The sequence below is a fragment of the Nematolebias whitei genome, chromosome 9, assembly GCF_014905685.2.
Source record: "Nematolebias whitei isolate Nwh7 chromosome 9, NemWhi1, whole genome shotgun sequence".
In the NCBI taxonomy this organism is placed as follows: Eukaryota; Metazoa; Chordata; class Actinopteri; order Cyprinodontiformes; family Rivulidae; genus Nematolebias; species Nematolebias whitei.
The window spans coordinates 43764540-43783454 of record NC_056506.1 but is presented as its reverse complement, the minus strand read 5'-3'; the positions used below and the strand labels follow the sequence as shown (position 1 = coordinate 43783454).

The 18915-nt window shown below is 41.5% G+C and overlaps 1 protein-coding gene across 2 annotated transcripts; it reads right to left on the bottom strand.

The window, feature by feature from the left end:
• Nucleotides 1-610: 610 nt before the first annotated feature.
• Nucleotides 611-18621, bottom strand: fubp1 (far upstream element (FUSE) binding protein 1). Of its 2 annotated transcripts, XM_037682391.1 has the most exons (20): nt 18483-18621; nt 17956-18079; nt 14842-14877; nt 14704-14740; nt 14576-14622; nt 14435-14506; nt 12191-12248; nt 8522-8684; nt 8333-8431; nt 8102-8200; nt 7923-8025; nt 7458-7697; nt 7183-7343; nt 6273-6424; nt 6110-6186; nt 5529-5654; nt 5275-5349; nt 4766-4828; nt 1568-1731; nt 611-1342 (listed from the first exon to the last, which is right to left on the bottom strand). In XM_037682391.1, exons 1-20 carry the CDS (start codon nt 18573-18575, stop codon nt 1334-1336), a joined length of 1998 nt encoding a protein of 665 aa, XP_037538319.1. In that variant the 5' UTR covers nt 18576-18621; the 3' UTR covers nt 611-1333. The 2 variants fall into 2 exon arrangements, with proteins under 2 accessions (XP_037538319.1, XP_037538318.1); XM_037682390.1 differs by having other exon boundaries at nt 611-1731.
• Nucleotides 18622-18915: the final 294 nt, after the last annotated feature.

Sequence of the window (18915 nt, the reverse complement as noted above, 5' to 3'; positions counted from 1 at the left end):
TCACAAGACTCAGAAACGTGGTACAAGAATTCATGTCTCATTTATGCCTCTCCTCAGAACGTTTTCATACTTACCTAAAAGAAAAAATGGGGATGGGGGGATTGCAATTTCTGACAAAACACTACATTTTTGCAGTTTATAAAGCATCACACGACGTTTACTTTTCAGTTTTGTACTTACATTACAGGAGGGCTCAACTGATGGATGAAGAGGCTGCTTAGCCACCCCCGGCCCTACGAAATCTACGTTTTCATATGGGATAAACACTAACAAAACGGGCACAGCAAAAACGACTTTTTTGCAATGTTTTTATACGTAAAAAAACATCATAAATAAAAATTATACACAAATTGGACAGGGGCAAGTGTTTGAAATACATTTTTCTTTTATCGAACAGTGGCAATTTACCTGACTGCCCTGGAAAAAGAACAGCACAAAAATATAGAGCACTAAAATATGATGCAACAGTTCTTGAAACCACATTTTCTGAGGTACAAGTTCAACGATACCTGCTTACCGCTTTTTCTAAACTTGCCTGTGGAGGAAGTGACTATCAATGCAAAGAAAATGCAGTGCATACTAGCTCAACAATGTCTGCAAACCAGGCGAAAAGCAGAGAGCCACAGCAACAGTTGATGCGCGATACGGTACAGATACCTCAAATGTGTCTACTGCTACAATCAGCAATGTCAGAGAAAACAGGAAGTGTCAAAGAAAACCGTCTACCAGCGAGGACAATTGAACCGTTCTGGATCACAGCACGCACATATTTCTAAGAGCCTTATGAACAGTTGGAGAGAGACAGGACAGCACAACTTCTGTCAACTTTTTAGGACAATTCAACCCACACAACCTACTTTTCAAACTCCTCCCCAAACAGGTAAACAAAAAAAAAAACAACACATTGATTTAAACTCGTTTGGATTGGACCACCCCAACTTACCAACACAGGAGGTTTCAGTTTGTTTTATTGCAAAAACACAACAGGCAATAATAGCATTTTTAAAACTGAGATGATTTACATTGTAATGTCTACAGTTTATTAAACAGGAGTTCTAACCACATTTAATGTAGATACAGGGCTGGAATGACCGTATGTATAATTACCTCACTAAAAACATAGCATTTACAAGAAAAAAAAACAAACAAACAAAAAAAAACAAAAAACAGAAGAAATAAATCAGAGAGGACGTGTTCGCCGGGTAATCTGCCATCTATGTGAAACACTTTCAAACCAAGGAAATTTAAGATCTTCATCAAGGCGTCAGCATCCAAACATTTAACAAAGGATTTTGTTTCGACAATGTAGCATTTACTTTATGTCCACTTCACATTACTGGCCCTGTGCAGAGGAAATACATAGAAGATACATTGCATGTTAACAGCAGAAACAGTGGACTCAGCTTCCCAAAATAAAAAGCTAAAAAAAGGGGGAAAGAGTAGTTTGGTTAAGTTTTTGAGGCTGTGGTTGTCACTGGATCCCTGTAAAACCCTGAGGAAGGAAGGTTATGACACAAAGATGGTGGTTTAAGAGAATATAACGAGCAGATTCTTAACGGGGGTGTACCTGAGGGGCTTGTGGCGCTCCACCCATGGCCTGAGGGTTGGCTGTGCCGTAGTAAGCAGCCTGCTGCCGGTAGTACTCGGCCCAGGCGGCGCTGTAGTCCGGCTGGCCTCCAGGCTGCGCGGCTGGTGCTGCAGCAGCTGGTGCGGGCTGAGGCGCAGCTTGGCCTGAAGAGTCAAAACGCCCCAAAAACAAATAGTTGGTAAAGCCAACGAGTTGAAAACAATTGATACAACTGAGAAATAAAAAAGGTACGTTGCTTCTAAACTAGGACTGCATCAGAATTGGAAATAAACCCTAAAGAATGTGCGACTAGGACAAATCTTCTGATCAAAGACACAAAGTCCAAGTTCAGGCCTTGCAATCAAATCAATGCCGAGTGTTGATTGACACCTGGGAGTCAATTGAGGGAACATTATCTTCAACCCAGCATCTCAAAATTCATAGTTTCTCCTTGATTCTGTTTACATCCAGATTATTTTATCGACCAAAATCTGCCACACACTGTCTGAAGTGTACTTTGTCGTGATTGAATGTAAACAATTGACTCAACTAGGAATGCACAATATTATCGGCATGTTATCGGCCGATACAAGCGTTAAAAGTTCAATATCGGACATTCCATTAAAATAACTCGGCAGACATAAAAGGTGCTGGTTTTGCCTGCAGCGGCAGCACAACGTGACAATGTCACGTGCGCCTACCCGATCTCACAGCGGAGAGGAAAATTCAAAATGACGGCGGTGTGCAAGTTTTATTTTTAATTTGTGAGGATGTCGAATTTCTAAGATTTATGGACTATGTTGAACCTCGCTACATCGTCCCGTCGGAGATATTTTTCCGACGTAACGCTATCGAGTTACAAGCCGTCATTTCCGACGTCACTGAGAAGCTAACAGCACGACTTGTTGGGTGAGTTTTACCACAAACATTTGGACGTCGTGTTAGCCCCATTAGCATGATATGGCACAGGAGTGCAGAGGATCCCACACTGAAGCTAGGAACCTGGAACAAGCCTCCACAAGGGAGACAGCATCACAGGTGACTAAAACTAATAAATAACATTTAACACATTTCATTTAATATAAGTTAAAGTATGCATATCATATGGTGTTATTGAATATATGTCACCAGCTCTTACAGCTGTTGCACAATTTTTGTAGCAAATAAGCCTAAATAAGATGCTATGTTCTGACAAAGGAACGTATATAGAAATTTGGTATTGGTCAAATTAGTTTTAACATATCGGGCAAAAATCTAATATTGTGCATCCCTAGACTCAACTGTTAAAGCTAAACAGCTGATTATACCCCTTTATCACAAATTATACAGTACACTTTTAGTTATGAATTATGCAAATTATTTACTTTTATCATAGATGATGCACATAAAAATTCAAACATAAACCAAGAGAAACGCGTACTCCATTCTGCTTTTCGGGGGTTATGTCAGTTCAGCAGGTCCTACATCAAGGCTCGGGACACATTACGTTCACACTATCAAACGTTCACAAATAAGCGGTCCAGACATCCTTCAAAGGTGGTTAGAAAACCTCTAACTTTGTATTCAGGTCGTTCGCAATAGTTTAGGAGTTATCCGATCACTCAGGATTGATTTTAATGCAAGGTGTGAACAGGGCTACATGAAGTACATACATTTCAACCGCTCATCATATATTGGGGTGTAGAAACAGCCGCGACATCCCTCAGTATTCAATCCCATAGAGAATGACTTTAATCTTAGACTGATTTTAATCTTAAGAAAAAGAGCCAAACAAGAGAACGCCCCTGTAAAATCAAAACAGGACTCATCTTCATGTAGCCACTTTCTAATCCAACATGGAAAAACTCCACGCTTAACTATTAGAAGATCCAACAAAATTAGAGACAGGAGACGCTGTAAGAAGGGGAACGAACCCACCACCCATCTCTTTGGGTTGCGAGTCAGAAACCTTTTGCTTTTTTCTTGGGTGGTTGTTAAAACAGCAACTCTACCATAGAGGGCTGCGAGTGGAGACAACCACCCTTAAACATTTATTTTAAAAGGTTGTAGGGCTGGGCAATACGGACCTAAATTAATATCTTCATGGCACATTTATAAAAAAAATAAAATAAAAAAAACAGTTGTAAATGTACAAAAGAAATGTAAAACAAAATACATTTTTTTTACATATATTAAATAATAATCCTCTTCATATGCACCACCTTCACAACATTAGTTAGCGTTTGAACTGTAGCTCGACTGTCGACTTCAGCCTCCTTCACAGAGACAAACCACGGGTCAAAACTAATTTAGCCGTGCTGTGCCTTATGAGAGGACAGCGAGAGGTAGCGCGACATGTGACAGCTTAGCCATCTTGTTCCACAGTTGAAACTGGGACCGTCTCTTTAGTGATTTAAGCCACTACTCTATTATTGTTGCGCTACATGTCACTGTTCCACTCAAAAGACGCAGCTCAATTAGTTTGGACCCGTGGTTCGTCTCAGGGAAGGAGGCTGAAGTCAACAGTCGGAGCTGCAGTTTCACACACGATTCATACTCCACGCGCTTTTTTAAACGGTGAAAAAGAGTCGTAGGGGCGACTTTTTGTAGGGACTTGTTTTCGGCATCGTCTACAGAAAACATTTTTCTGCTGCTCATCTAACAATTTAAATCCAAACCATCTCCAAATAACAGCTACTGTTTTTCTTTTTGCTCAGCAGTTAAAAGCTGCACTTTGATGTCCTGTCCTGTGTTTACTTGTTGTGTTAACTCCCGCCCACCCGGAGAAACAGGAAGCTGGGGGAGCACATGCAGGTGAGGGGCTGGGTTTGTATTCAACGAGGGAGGGGCCGCGTGAAGTTGGCGCAGACGGAAGAAAAACAACAACGTGGATTTTCAAGTCTAATTATAACTCAACGTAGAAATATTGATATAGATGATGTAGCCCCATCTTATATCGCGTATGGAATTATCTCAATATTTTTTAAATATCGAGATATCGTCCAGCCCTAAAAGGGGGCTAGCTAATTTTTCCCCCAGATTCTAAACTTCGATAAGACCAAATGCACTTGAAAAGCAGCTAATTAAAAAGGAAATTATTCTACTCGGATATACAATGTAGTTTTTAAATAAAAAATAATAAATAAAATGTATGTTACTTAAATGCTCACAAAAAGAAAATAAGAAAAGGGGGGGGGGGTTAATTTCCTGAGTACTAACCTTGTTTCTTGTAATACTCCTCCCAGGCTTTAGTGTAGTCCTGAGGTGGCTGGTTCTGCTGACCTGCAAAAAGCAAAGAAAGCAAAATATGTTAATGCATCCAAGTGCGGAATAATGTTAAAAAATAAAAATAAATAAAATCACATCTTATAATAAAGTCACAGATAAAACAAGCTAATTAAATAAAACTTCTTGCACTTTCAGTACCAGCAACACAACTGGGACACATGGCAAAAACTGTCATCAGTTCAGATAAAATCCTTACAATGAACAACAACAAGCAACTTTTAAGCTTATAAAGGTGATTCAGTCAACAGCGCAGTCCTGGAGATAATTGAAATGTTGCAGTCTAAACAGCACAGGTATCAAATGTCAAAACAAGTGCAGGCACACTGAACAAACAGCAAGCCAACAAAAACCCAGACCTGAAAAAGAAGCAGATTTATGGCCCTGTGACTGTTTAGACTGACTTGTTTTAACAAGTGTACACTGAAACTACATTTATATACCCATTTTCTTGTAATATTCCTCCCAGGCCTTGGTGTAATCTGTCTGTCCACCCTGACCTGGAGCCTGTGGATCACCTGTTAAAAAAAACAGCACTTGCAATTAGTGAGTTAGTCCCAGCTGTTTGTCCTCCACCTGCAAAGCAAAGTCATTAAAAAGTTAGGACGATTCAGGCTGCCTTCAGTCGGAAACACCAACAGGCCTGACTCTAGTCAACTACGCGTTCCTATGCGCCCCCTCTTTAAAGAGCACCCACCTTGGCCGTTGGGCTGAGCCGTTCCTGGAGCTCCGCTGGCTGGAGTCATCGAGGGCTGCGGCTGCTGGCCATACTGAGCGTAGTAGGCAGCCCACGCTGCAGCGTTGGCATCAGCTGCTGCTTTATCTGGACAAAGATAAGTTTTATTAAATGAAAATATGTGTAGATATAAACAGTGCTTCTAGCTGTTTTAGATTAACATTTTGTTTAGAATACAGTAGTCCAGTTTATCACGGGGGTTCTGTTCCCAGCCCCTCTAAAAGAGCGCAGCATGTCATGATCTCCGCTCTCGGCCACGTCCACTTCTCCGCTGCAATCGCTGGCAGAGAGCGAAGATCATGACATGCTGTAGGAGGGAGCTTCTCTCTGCAGCTGCGGGCTGCACACAGGTGCAGCAAGTGCTAAATCATTTAAAATATTTTTTTTTAAAAAGTTTAATCCATGCGGCTCATCCATCAATCAGCCAGTTGTCTGTCTTGTCCAATCTTACTTTGAAAAACCCACAAAAGAGCGAGTCCGCGAAAGTAAACAGCGAAGAGGTGAGAGACTGCTGTATTTGGTTGAGACTTGCAAATACTCACTTGGATCAGGTTGTCCCTGCTGCCAGTGGGGATACCCATTGCCCCATCCTTGAGGTTGATAAGGAGCAGGAGGGCCACTGTTGGAAAAAATAAACCATCAGCTGTCCATTTCCTTCAATTCTACAGAATATTTACAATAAACTTTAAATGTGACTGGGCTTACTGTGGTCCTGGAGGCCCCTGGTTGTATGGTCCGGGGTTGTAAGGTCCCATTGGAGCCCCTGGAGGACCTGGTGGTCCCGGAGGGCCATGTGGGCCTGGTCCGCCATGTGGACCAGGTGGACCATGTGGGCCACCCATTGGAGTAACCGGACCCTGAAATAAACAAATAAAACAACTCAGTAAATTAAGGTCATTTTATAGGGCTGGGTGATATGGACCAAAATTAATACCTCAATATTTTAAGATGAATGTCTATATACGATACATATCTTGATATTTTTCTTTCCGTAAAGTAATAAAAATATATTTCTGAGTCAAAGCTTTGTCCCACAGGCACATTTATTAACAAACAGTTGTAACTGTACAAAATAAAGACTAAAAATTAACTATTTACATATATTAAATAAATCTCTTCAGCTGTGTCGCCTTCATGTTAGCTAGCCTTGTTGTCTTTAGCCATCTTGTTTCACAGTTGAGATTGGGACCTTGTCTTTAGCGATATAAGCCACTGCTTTAATAAAGTCACTCTACCTCTCACAGTTCCTCTCAAGGCACAGCACAGCTAAATTGGTTTAGTACCGTGGTTAGTTTCAGGGAAGGAGCTGAAGTCAGTCGAAGCTGCAGCTTCATACTCCACTTGTAGTGGATTTGTAGTGCTGACCTTTTGTCAGGACTGGTTTTCAGCATATTCCACTGCATCATTGTGCTCGGGTCTCAGATTGGTTGTGGTTGGGGTTATGCATCAGCTTGTCAGCGTGGTGCATGAATTTTCATCATAGACCAAACACCTTGAGCAGTATGAAATTCTCAATTTTTTTTTTTTTAAATCTCAAGATGTCGCCCAACCCTATTGTCCAACTCTTTTGTCTTAACGGGATGGACAGTAATATACAATACTTTCAATATCTTACCCCTATTTTCTCCTCCACCAGCTGCCTGGCGTAGTCGATCTGTTGAGGGGAGCCCCTGATTGTGAACATCTTTAAGTTGGGATCAGAATTGGGTGGAGGATTCCTCTGCAGCTCGATCCTGGCGCCAGACTGTTGGCTGATGCCCTTGATTGTCTCACCACCTAATTGAAAGTCCGCAAACATTCAAGTTTAGCTTCACAATACATTTCTATTAATCATAGTTTTTCTTTTATAATAAACGCACGTTTATTAAAAGTAAAAAAGGTACCACTTACCTTTTCCAATGATCAGACCAGTTTTCATGGTTGGGACGGTGAAGGTAAACTCCTGCAGGCCACCGGGAGGGCCCATGTTCCAGTTGCCCTGCCCACGACCACGCCCTCTGCCACCCCCATGTCCTGGGGGTCCTCCAGCCTGAACGCTCGTCAGCAGGTCAGTGATTATCTCTGCTGCATGCTGAGTCTGGTCTGGCGGACCCATGATTTGTGCTATCCTGTCGGGTGTGGTGCCATCATCTGGAACAAAAATGGTAATTAGAAATTACCAAAACACCATAACTTTAAATCACTAAACCTGTGCGTAATTTACCATATTTTAAATATTGTACTGTATTATTGCGTTCAGGTCTCAGATTGGTTGTGGTTGGGGGTTATGCATCAGCTTGTCAGCGTGGTGCATGAATTTTCATCATAGACCAAACACCCTGAGCAGCTTTCAGATTATTCAGTGTATTAGCTCACCTGGTTTAAACTGAATTCTGACTCCTGTGTCATTCTGGATTTTCTTGATCATTTCTCCATTCCTGCCAATAACAATTCCTACAGCAAACCGTGGGACTGGAACCTGAAATGGCATAAAAATAAATTGGGGATCAAAATCATGTTGTTAAAAGTGGTAAAACGATGTAATGACTACTCACATCTAAGCTGTCTCCTCCTCCGAGCCTTGAGCCATACTCGCCCCTCTGCTCCCTGAAGCCGTGGTCTCTGATCAGCTCCATCACCATCTCTTTGGCTTGCTGAAAAACAAAGAAAATCTATTTACATCTTGGACAAAAAGCATGCTACTTGATTTGTGCCCTCACTAGGACAAAAAGTAAATCTTTTAATAACGTGTCCCCAATGAGCACACAAGCCGCAAGATGACTCACCTGAACTTTAAAGGGATCTCCTGAAATGCGAAGTGGCTTGTCTGCGCCCGTGTTTTGAGGTCCATCTTGAATCATGACCATCTTAACCCCACCTCGCTCCTAAAATTAAGACAAAACGCATAAATCAGTAAGTGTATTCTGGACTTCAGTCCCCTACGTTGGCACCTCGTCCTTGGATCAAACCCTCACCTGAAGGCTTTTGATGGTTTCTCCTCCCTTTCCGATGACGAGGCCAGCTTTAGTAGCAGGCACCATGATTTCCTGAACAGTCATTCCCGGGCCTTCGTTGTGGTGGAACACGGGAGCTGGACGTCCCTTCTCTACTATTTCTGTTAATAACCTCTTTGCAGTCCTGATGGAGACAAAAATAAATAAATAAAACAAAATTCTGAACTACATTTAATTCAGTTTATCAAAAGAACTCTGTTAGGAAAATATGAAATAAGATCTGTAATATAGTAGTCCCTCATTTATCGCGGGGCTACAGATCCCCCGCGATAAGTGAAAAACCGTGAAGTAGGAATAGTAGTACAAGTAGTAGTAGTTTATTTTTATGCGTTATCGTATTAACGCAGCAAATAGTTAATGTTGACAATTATTTTAACGTGCGTTAATATGATTGGGTTTCGTTTTGTCCTCCATAATTTCTCTCCTCGGCGTCTATGAACACACGCGCGGACACACAGCGCTCCAGCCGGGGGCCAGCTTTCCAGCAAGACGGGGTCCGCCTCAACAAGGATTACATCCAGTGTTTCCCCTAGATAACTTGCCACGGCGGGGCGCTCATCTCGTCCGTGATTTTTGTTCGGGGAGGGGGGATGAAGACTCGTCCTAAACTGCAGAGCGCTGTTTAAACCAACAGTTTTAGAGGGGGGTGGGGGACACAGAGACAGCCACGCTTTTTGAACTGACAGTTTTAGTTTTAGAGCAGGGTGTGTGAGACGGACGACAGAGACGCTAGTTTAGGCCCTATTTACACGGACACGATGGGGGGAAACGTAGGTTTTTTCGTATGTTAATTAGAGGAAAAGATTTGCGTTGACACGGTCGGATTTTGTGTTTACATGCATCCTGGATGAATCCCCCCCCGCGCTCCCGAATCTGCTGTAGTTACCATGCCGGGTCATTAGATGGCGTTGTGAATTTTGTACTTTCACCTATTGCGCATGCGTGCTGCCTGGGCACGCTCTTTTCCTCTGGGCTAAAACTTCAGCTAACAACAACATAACAAGTTAAAGCTGGATTTTGGCTGGATTGTGGATGAGTCGACAGATTTGACGCCAAGCGGGACCGCATCATCTAACAGCTCCACATCGGTCGCTGAGTGGACCAGAACAGAGTCGAAGATGTCGGACTTTACTCCGTGATAATCAGTAGCTGTTTTACAGCAGGCAAATAAATCAACGTTCTTAATAACGTTTGCTTGTGTTTACTTCGGTCACAAAACATCCAACTGAGTTTTTATTTTTTCCTGAAAGAAGAAGAAGCTGTCCTCCCACCAGGCGGACCGGTTCTGAACGAGGCTCGGCCCAGGTGCAGTGCAGGAGGAAGTCGAAGAGAGAGATGTTGGATGAACTTATTTATTTAAAATTCCCCTTGGTTCTTTTATTCAATCTATTGAATGTTTTAAGCTGCATTAATCAAAGGAGTGACAGCCTGAACGAGCCAGATGGACAACGTGGGACATCCAGGATGAAAACAGAGGAAGAGACCAGTTCATTAATGCAGTTTACAGTTAACGTGTTTTTAATCGTGTGTTCAGTTTAATTATCAGTGTTTGTGTGACATACAGTTTGTGGTAGGAATGCACGATATAAATGGGACACGGTAGAAACGATAGAAATTTAGCCTATGATAGAGATCTGTCTTCTACCGGCTAACCGCAGTAACGCTGTGTCTGAAGTAAAATCAGAACCGTCAGTTTAATTGTTACTTTTTTTTAGCTGAAAAATGTGCGAAAGTGGCATTAAAGTCTTTTCTTTGAGAGCCAAGTAGCGAAGCTACAAGCTAACTACAGCCGGCTTGCCGTAGCGTTGCCGTATTCTGACGCATGCGCAAAACGCTGTGTTCCGTTGAAAGGTTTTTTTTTCCACATCGAAAGTTAAAGTAAGCGTTGGTCATTTTAGAGAAACCTGCTCTCTGATCTGTGAAAAGAACGCTGTGTTGTGTGATTTTACTGCGAGACCCTCTGGTCAAAGCCACACACTCATTTTGTGTCAACTCTCCATTAAAGCAGGAGTCGCCCACTAGAGGGTTGGAGGGTGAAGTGTTTCAGTGTAAAATGCTGCTCTGTTGCTGTTCATTTCTTAAGTGAGAAGACTGGAAACTGTTAAGAGTTGACATAATTTTTTGTTTAAAACATAAGGCTAAAACTACATTTGATATATTTTGTACTGTACTACAAGAAAGAAGCCTAATACTTGATTTGTTTATTATTTAAAAACTCTGGACCTAGTAGTAGAATTTTCTTAATTCAAAATATATGATGGCAAAAGGACACCCTATGCTTTTTTTTTAGCAAGTTTTATACCAAAAACATATCTCGATATATCGTTATTGCTATCCTTCACAATACATATTGTGATATGAATTTTATGCCATATCGCACATTCCTAGTTTGTGGTGTTGAATAAATAAAAATTAAACCTGATGTCTTCATTTTCAACATTAATAGCATGCAATATGTTTAGCATCATTTTAATCACATAATTTGAATTACATAATGTCCAGATAGCTTAACTTAGCTCAGAGAGCTTCATTATATATTTCAAACTAAAGACAAATACTGTTTATTATTATTAAACTTATTGTTTAGTATGTTATAGTGCAGCGTGACGTGTGCGCGTGCCTCGTTCTATAAACGGCAACATTAGAACTGGATCCGACTGGTGTCTCTTGCAACACAGATGTCGGTCACAGCCCCTGGAATCTGACGTAGATCAACTACGAGATTAAAAATATATTCATCAGTCGTAGTTCTGAAAGCACTGTGTCCGCCGCCATGCTGACAGAAATATAGCGTCTGTCCACACGTGCGTGCATGTAGTTCGAAACAAAGCCTCAGCGGGAGATGTTTACATTATCAGCGGGGGGTCAGTGAAAAACCTTCACTCTGGAAGGTGGGTTCAGAAACCTCTGGATTCAAAGAGGGGGGTCACTGGTGTCGTGTAAATGAACAGCAGAACCGCAGCGAGAAAGCTGCGGATGCACTCAAATACACGCCGTGTAAACGGCCCCTTAGTGTTACGTCAGTGCCGACAGGTTGTTGGGTTCGGTAAACGGGGCTCGGTTCTGTTGACGGGGCACCCCGCTTGTATAGTGGTAGGGTAAACACCGACATCCAATCACACTAAAGCTCGCGTTGTCTTGATCAGTTACTAACAGGAAGGCGGGTCGTAGAAAAGCAAGCCGGTGGATAGCTGAAGGTCTGGCTGGCTCTGTTGGAGCGGCAGTTCGGGTCATAAATGCAGCATGGATTTCAGCAATTCCATTTGAATTTGTGTCAAAAGTACAGACATTAAGCTACACACTAGTTTTTAAATAGTGTCGACTGACCAAGCCAAATCAGAGTTATGATAAATTAATCCATGCAACTTCTTATTTCCTGAACATCAGATCTGAAGCGGCTTTGAGCAGAGACTGCAGACTGATAAACGAACCGCCAAGTGGCGAGGGACTACTGTAAAAGATGGAGCTAGGTTGTTGAGAGCTTTGTAGGTTAGAAGTAAGATTTTGAATTCTATTGTAAATTTGACAGAGAGTCAATGGAGTAAGAGGGATTAATAGGTTTTCAGAAAGTTTAAATGCACACAACATTTTCACCTTTATATAGCTTGTAAAGAAGGCGTCGACACTTACTGGATTGATTCTGGAGATCCTGTTAGTGTAACAGATCGGTCTGGCATTCCACCGCTATCTACAAAATAAAAAGGAAGATCTGTAGACATAAAGAGACTTTCCTCAAAGGTCCCTCATCTATGTTTACCTACATAAGTAACTTGATTCAATAACCATTTTAGAGAGCAATAAGTAGCCTGACCAACAGCTCTCCTTGTGTGAATAGAGCACATTCGACTCACCTCAAGCATTCCAACACCCCCACCCCGGTTGACAACTGCCAGCACTAATGTAGCATTAAAATAGCATGCCACACAGAAGCGTCTCCCCCTCCTCCCCCCACCCTGTCCACAAAACCCCCCCTTAGAGATGAGTGTCCCCTACCAAGACAGTCTAGAGTGTTGTTGAAAACCCAGAGTGAACTTTTAGTGCTTTGACCATTCTTCTATTAATCAAGTGGAAAGATTTGTTCACAAAGAAATGCAAACAGTGCTGGGTGAACTGCTATTTCATGGTAAATGTGTGTGTGTGGAGGGTCCAAAAAATATTTTTAAATGTGAGGGGGACATGTCCCTTACCAGCATCACAGCCATGAAAAGAACAATGAAGTCATCAGCAGCTGTGAATCAGTTTTGTAGAGATACAGTACAGTAATCTAAAGAATTATTTCACAATGAACTGATCTTTGTTCTTTATCTTGCAGCTCCCAGCTGAATGCATGCAGCTCATTATTTTTGAATTAGATGGTCAACTTTAACTTCAGTGTTTCCCCAACCATTATACAAGCGGGGCGGGGCGCCCCGCCAACCGAACCCCACCCACCTGTCTGCACTGACGTAACGCTAAACTAGCGACTCGCAATGCAGGTGCACCAGCTAAAAAGCTAAAGGCAGCCTCTTCCTTCATGCTGAACCCTCACGCTGAATGCACCCCAGCTACTCGAAAACTGTCGGTACAACCAGCGCACGGCTCATATGTGCGTCTGTCTCTCCCCCCACCCAAAAAAAAAAAAAAAAAAAACTGTCAGCGCATACAGCACACGGCTGCCTTTGTGTCCCCTACCCCTCCTCTAAAACTGTTGGTTTAAACAGCGCGCTGCGCAGCTTTGGACGAGTCTCCGTCCCCCCGTCACCCCCCCGGACAAAAATCACAGAAGAGATGAGCGCCCTGCCATGGCAAGTTATCTACGGGAAACACTGAACTTTATTTAATTATGATCCTCAGAGGGAAAAATCAACCATCTTATTTAAGCTGATCTAATTTAAATGATTTTTATTTTAATGCTTGTAGGATTTTTGTTTAAAATCTCTACATTATTATTTTTTAATTGACAAAATATTTATTTTACTTTAAAAAAAAAATTTAAAGTCTATTTTCCTTCATTAGTCTGCCTTCTGGGTCAACTTCCACATCCTCCTTCTCATCATCTTTGTCTTCCACATTCTCCAGAGCTCAGAACTGATGCTTGGTTCTGGACCCCCTCCTCTGCGCTGTCACACTAGGGCTCGGTCCACTCTTCCTCTTCTAATGATCATCCTCTTCATCACCCCCACTCTCGCCGACTTTATCACGCACTGAACTCATTCAACTTCCGCGTCTTTTTCTTATTTTCCCTGTAGATTATTTGGTGCTTGACAAATAACATTGAGCCTCCGTCAGAAAGGAGGGGGGAGGTTATTTACGTGTTTAACGGTGGTGGCGATGGTGTGCGTGTGTGGAGAGGTTGCAGCTTCTCGCTGTAACGCGCTTGAAATTGAGCTGTCAGCTTGGGCTGTCTCCCAAGTCGGACATCCGGCCTCTGACCGGAGCGCTTTAAGCACCATCTGTTGCATTTACATTTCATATGCAGAATGCAAGCTCCACACACCCATGCCTTGTTTCCATGTGGACAAGATCTAAATCCATCAAATAAACATTTTTGCTCCGTTTCCAATAAATGCAGTGTTTCCCCTAGTTAGCTTGCCATGGCGGGGTGCTCATCTCATTTATGATTTTTGCTGATATGAGGGAATGAGACATGTCTGAGCACAGCTTGTACTAACAGTCGGGGGCGGGGGGTGTTCAACATGAGGGAAGAGGCAATGTGAGTGCTGCCTTGGGCTTTTTAGCTAGAGAGCCTGTGTTTTGTGCCGCTACCTTAGTGATATGTCGGTTCCGGGTGGGGGTGGGCAAGTTCAGTTTGGTAGGTGGGGTGCTCAGTTCTGTTGACGGGGTGGGGCACCCCACCTGTATAATGGTAGGGGAAACACTGAAATGCAAACTTACCAGGAGCAATCTGTATTTTACACCCGGACTCCTGCTGGATCCGCGATATTTGCTCTCCTCCTCTTCCAATAACTAAAAAATAAAAAATGGTAAGTATCAAGGAATCAAAATGAGTATTTAACCAGAAAATAACAAACTCACTGAATCCAACCATCCCATCTGGAACCTTGAAGTCTTCTGACATTGACCTGGAAATGACAAGATTATCACCAACATGAAAGCAACAAACACCACAAAGTGTGATTGGTAAACAAATATTTAAAATCTACCTTTGGGGGCCACCCATTCCTCCCATAGCTGCAAAGGCTGAAAATAAACAGCACATTTAACAAAAAATAGAGACAATAAAACTTAATGATACAAATGTTGGCTAGTTGCTTGTGGCAAAAAGATTTAAAACCATTTACCATCATTTGTAGCGACTTTCTTTGTCTCTGGTTGATCTGTGACAAGACGACATAATAAACAAGATAAGTACTGATAATATGCACAACCAGCGCTCTTAAGCCTGGAAACAATTTTAACAAATATTAAAAATGGGTGGGTGTTTAAAAAGCTATTTGAATTTGAAACAGTTTATATGAAGGATGCATACACGGCTGAAACATTCTCATTTTATCATCTCAAGTTACTCCTATGAAACCGAGCACGACAATCTCGGGGGCAGGAATAAGAATTTCTCCAGGTTGTCCAGCGGACCTCTTGACGGAATGTGGTTGTCCGCAACCTTTACAATTGTACTATATACAAAATTTAATATATACAAATGTTCTCAAGTCAGACATCTTGTGGCCTACTTGGAGGTTCCAAGCTAATGAGTAGCAAACTCTTTCATAAGCTGCTCGAGTGGAACTTCCTCAATCTCCTCCTCGTCAAGACTTTGCAAGCGAGGCACTTGCACCGTATTTAAGGCAGGGATTAAAGAAAAATAGATACATTTTGATTGAAATTTTTTCTGCATCTAGCGGTTTCCCCAAGCACCCCACCCCCGATTACCACACATTTGAGGGCTTCTTCCTGCATACAGGTAATTTCTCAAAAGGTTTTCATGTAGAGTTTACAGAGCACAAGACCTTAGTATACACAGTATACTGTGTACGTGACCTTAATAAAAGTACAAAGTATAGTATCCTGATGCATGCTCAATCCACAGTAGTGTTCTTTAATTAAGCACCATCAAGACGAACGGCACTGTAAAGGCAGAGAAGAGTTTGGAACAACTTTTCTGCAGTTTACCTTTATGTCATTTCAGTGTTTTAAATTGAGAGGCTATCAAATATAGTTTGAAAAATTATAGCAAAGGAAGTCCTTTGACAAGTATAAATTAATTTAAAAACAAAATTTTTGTGGCCCGACTGACAGATTTCTACTCTAAAATGATTATTCCATTCAAAGGGATTATATTTACAGGACTTCAGCTCATCTAGTCATTAAACACCATTTATTTTTCCATATGTGATCATTTATTAAATTACATTTATCACAATAGTTACCTCGGTATGGTTCTAAACCCAAATCATTTTAGCTCATCGTAACAGCCACAACACCTTGTTATTGCTAAAACAACGTGTAGAATTTAACAGATAATTATGATAAACTGTGCACACTTGAAACAGGCTCTCAGAGAAATTGGTGAGATTATGGTAAAAAAAAAAAGTTAAATAGAGACGCACAACTTTGCTAAAATCTGGGGCATGTAAATATTAATCTTTTAGTGTTAATATTGTTTAATTGTAAAACGTAAAGTAGCAGAAACAGCCTCTCTCACCGTGAGAGACAAACAGGCTGTGTGTTCTCATCAAAGCACACCCTCTTTCTCTGAGCTTGAATTTAATCAAACGCACAAGATGGACATTTCCGTACGATGATGACGAGGCTCCGAATACGGTAACATTCAATATCAAGGTTAGATACGAAGCTCGTGGGGAGGTTGATGCACGGTGCAGGAGGAGCGGGTGACGGTACAAGCGGGTGACGGTACATCAGTTCTGGTATCTCCCTTGGCTTCAGTGAATTGGTCACATGCAAACACATATATGTAGATGTTTAATAATTTATTACACGTCATCACCTTTGGTTAGAGTGCCAGGGTGTCCACTTTGGAAAATAGTTCAGGAAACACTGATTGGTGCTCTCACCTGCAGTCTGTCTTTAAGTTTGGCAAAAACTTAGTCCCTTTAACTTTTGGTGACTTTGATAACGGAGCTGATAGCTATGCGTTAGAAGTAGGGATGGGCCAATCCGATCCAGTATCAGCCTCCGATACCAGCATAATTTACGCATCAGATTTTTTTCGATCCACCTGCAGAGATTTCCGATCCATGATGCATGTTGGCTTCAAACTATGGAATGGATTTCCTGAACGGCGGCGTGTCTCATGAACCCAGAGTAATAAGACCCGCCTCACATTCAGGAAATCCAGTTCATAGTTTGCAGCCAGCTACAACATGAGGGCTGAGTTAGCAGCACTGTAGCTAACAGCTAACAAACTTTTCATCTAAACATGTCCGCTGTGTGGAAGTATTTTACACTAGAAACACCACAAAACAAGACAGCATCATGCAATGTCTGCAGAGCCGTAGCACCACATTAAACCGCAGTAAAGTTAATTTCATTTTCAATTCAGAGAATATTGTGGAGCCAAACTTTTGTTACTGTGAAACTTTTTTCTATTAAAAGCTATGACTTATTTAAGCTGCCTAACGACATATCAACTGTACCAACTACCAACTAAATGTCAGTTGCTGTCTCACTATAGTCTGCATGTGTTTACAAGTAAGCGACGAGAAAGCTGCTGCGGGGCTGCGTTTAAAAAAAAAATAATTCACGGCTTATTATTGTGAAGCTTGCAAAACTGTGGAGATGCCCCAGACAAAATGTGGATGTTTTGTTAAAAACCCAATGACTTAAATCAGGTTCAAAACTAAGATTTTGTGCCTCTGCAACTCCCACAAATAAACTAGGAACCTCTGTGGACACAGCCCAGTAAGATACTTGATTTAGATATTCATTAGTCAAACTTTTAGTAAAAGTATGATTGACTGTACCACACAGAAAATCAAGGGTTGGCGTCAATTAAGCAATACCATTAGTAATTACCCACGTTAATTCAAGTTTACTTCCCTACTTAATTTTGTGCATTCAACTAGAGATATTTTGTTGGTGGGTAGTATTGTATTATTGCAACAACTTTTTCATTTCAAGTGGTCACTTTTATTGCTCACTAAAAAGCATTTACCCTTAAGCATAACCTTGAATCCATGTTCAGTCACTAAATGACAATAAAGATACATTTACAGTCACAGACTCCAAACAGCAATAAAAACACACAAACATTATAAACATGCCACAACCTGCATATTGCAGGAACATACATTTAATGTTATATAAGCTCGTGTTAAGCCATAACACTGGGTTGGAAATGTTATTATAGAGGTGAAGCAATGCAATCGGTGCAAAACTAAAAACACACAAGTATTAATAATGAAAACTAGCACTGAGATGGATTTTGAGCCACTGACCGATATTCAGGTTAGGCATGGGAAAATACCCACCAGCGTCCTCCAGGGGCCTTTTCTGGCCTCCGTAGCCAAACTCGTTGGTTGGGGGTGTCGTAACGCCATCTCCGCCGATCTTCGCTGCAATCTTCGCATAAAGAAAAAAAATAAACATAGGATTAAAAATCATTATTTGAATGTTAGATTTGGAGCGTCTGGTGAGGCACGCCGCCTGCGGCCTACATCATGTCCGGAAGTCGGACCAACAAAGGAGCGCGTTTACGTTTACCTTAATGCTTCGTTCATTTTCAGAAGTTGAATTGCTTCTTGTAATTATATTATATTATTTTATTATCTGTGCACTGAGCTATTCTCGCATTAACAATACCATCTGGTTTTATCTGGCAGTGAGGCGTAACGTTAGTCATCATCTTTAACTAGCTTTAGCTTAGCCAGCCGTGCTCTCGGCGTCAAATAAATCAACGAAACTCGCGTTATTCTTTGCTATTTCGACGTTTTTATAAGTTTACTCATATGATGGTGCTTTTTACCTGTCTTGCTCGCTGCAGAGCGTCTTTGAAAGCGTCGTTCATTCCACCTCCAGCGTTAGAGGACGGGGGAGCCACGCTGCTATAATCTGCCATCTCTGCTGCTCTTCTCCGCTGTCGCGCTCTAAGATGGAGGCTTTCATTTACCGACGATTGAGGTCTGAAATCTCGCGATAAAACGCGTTGTCTCGCGATAACAGAAAACTAGGAAGTTCAAGCTAGAAGGAAAGAATGTTGACGTTTTTTCTGCTGTATTCGTTTTCAGAAAACTTTGGTTATATAATACTTTAGATAATTGACTCTGTAAAAAGAAAAAATAGTATTCTTTTATGACAAATCCTCTCATGGAGAAAGCCTCCAAGTAAATCTGCATTGCCATTTAATACCAGTTTATGATTTGCTAGAGAAGAATAATAAAAATAAAAACACTTTGAAT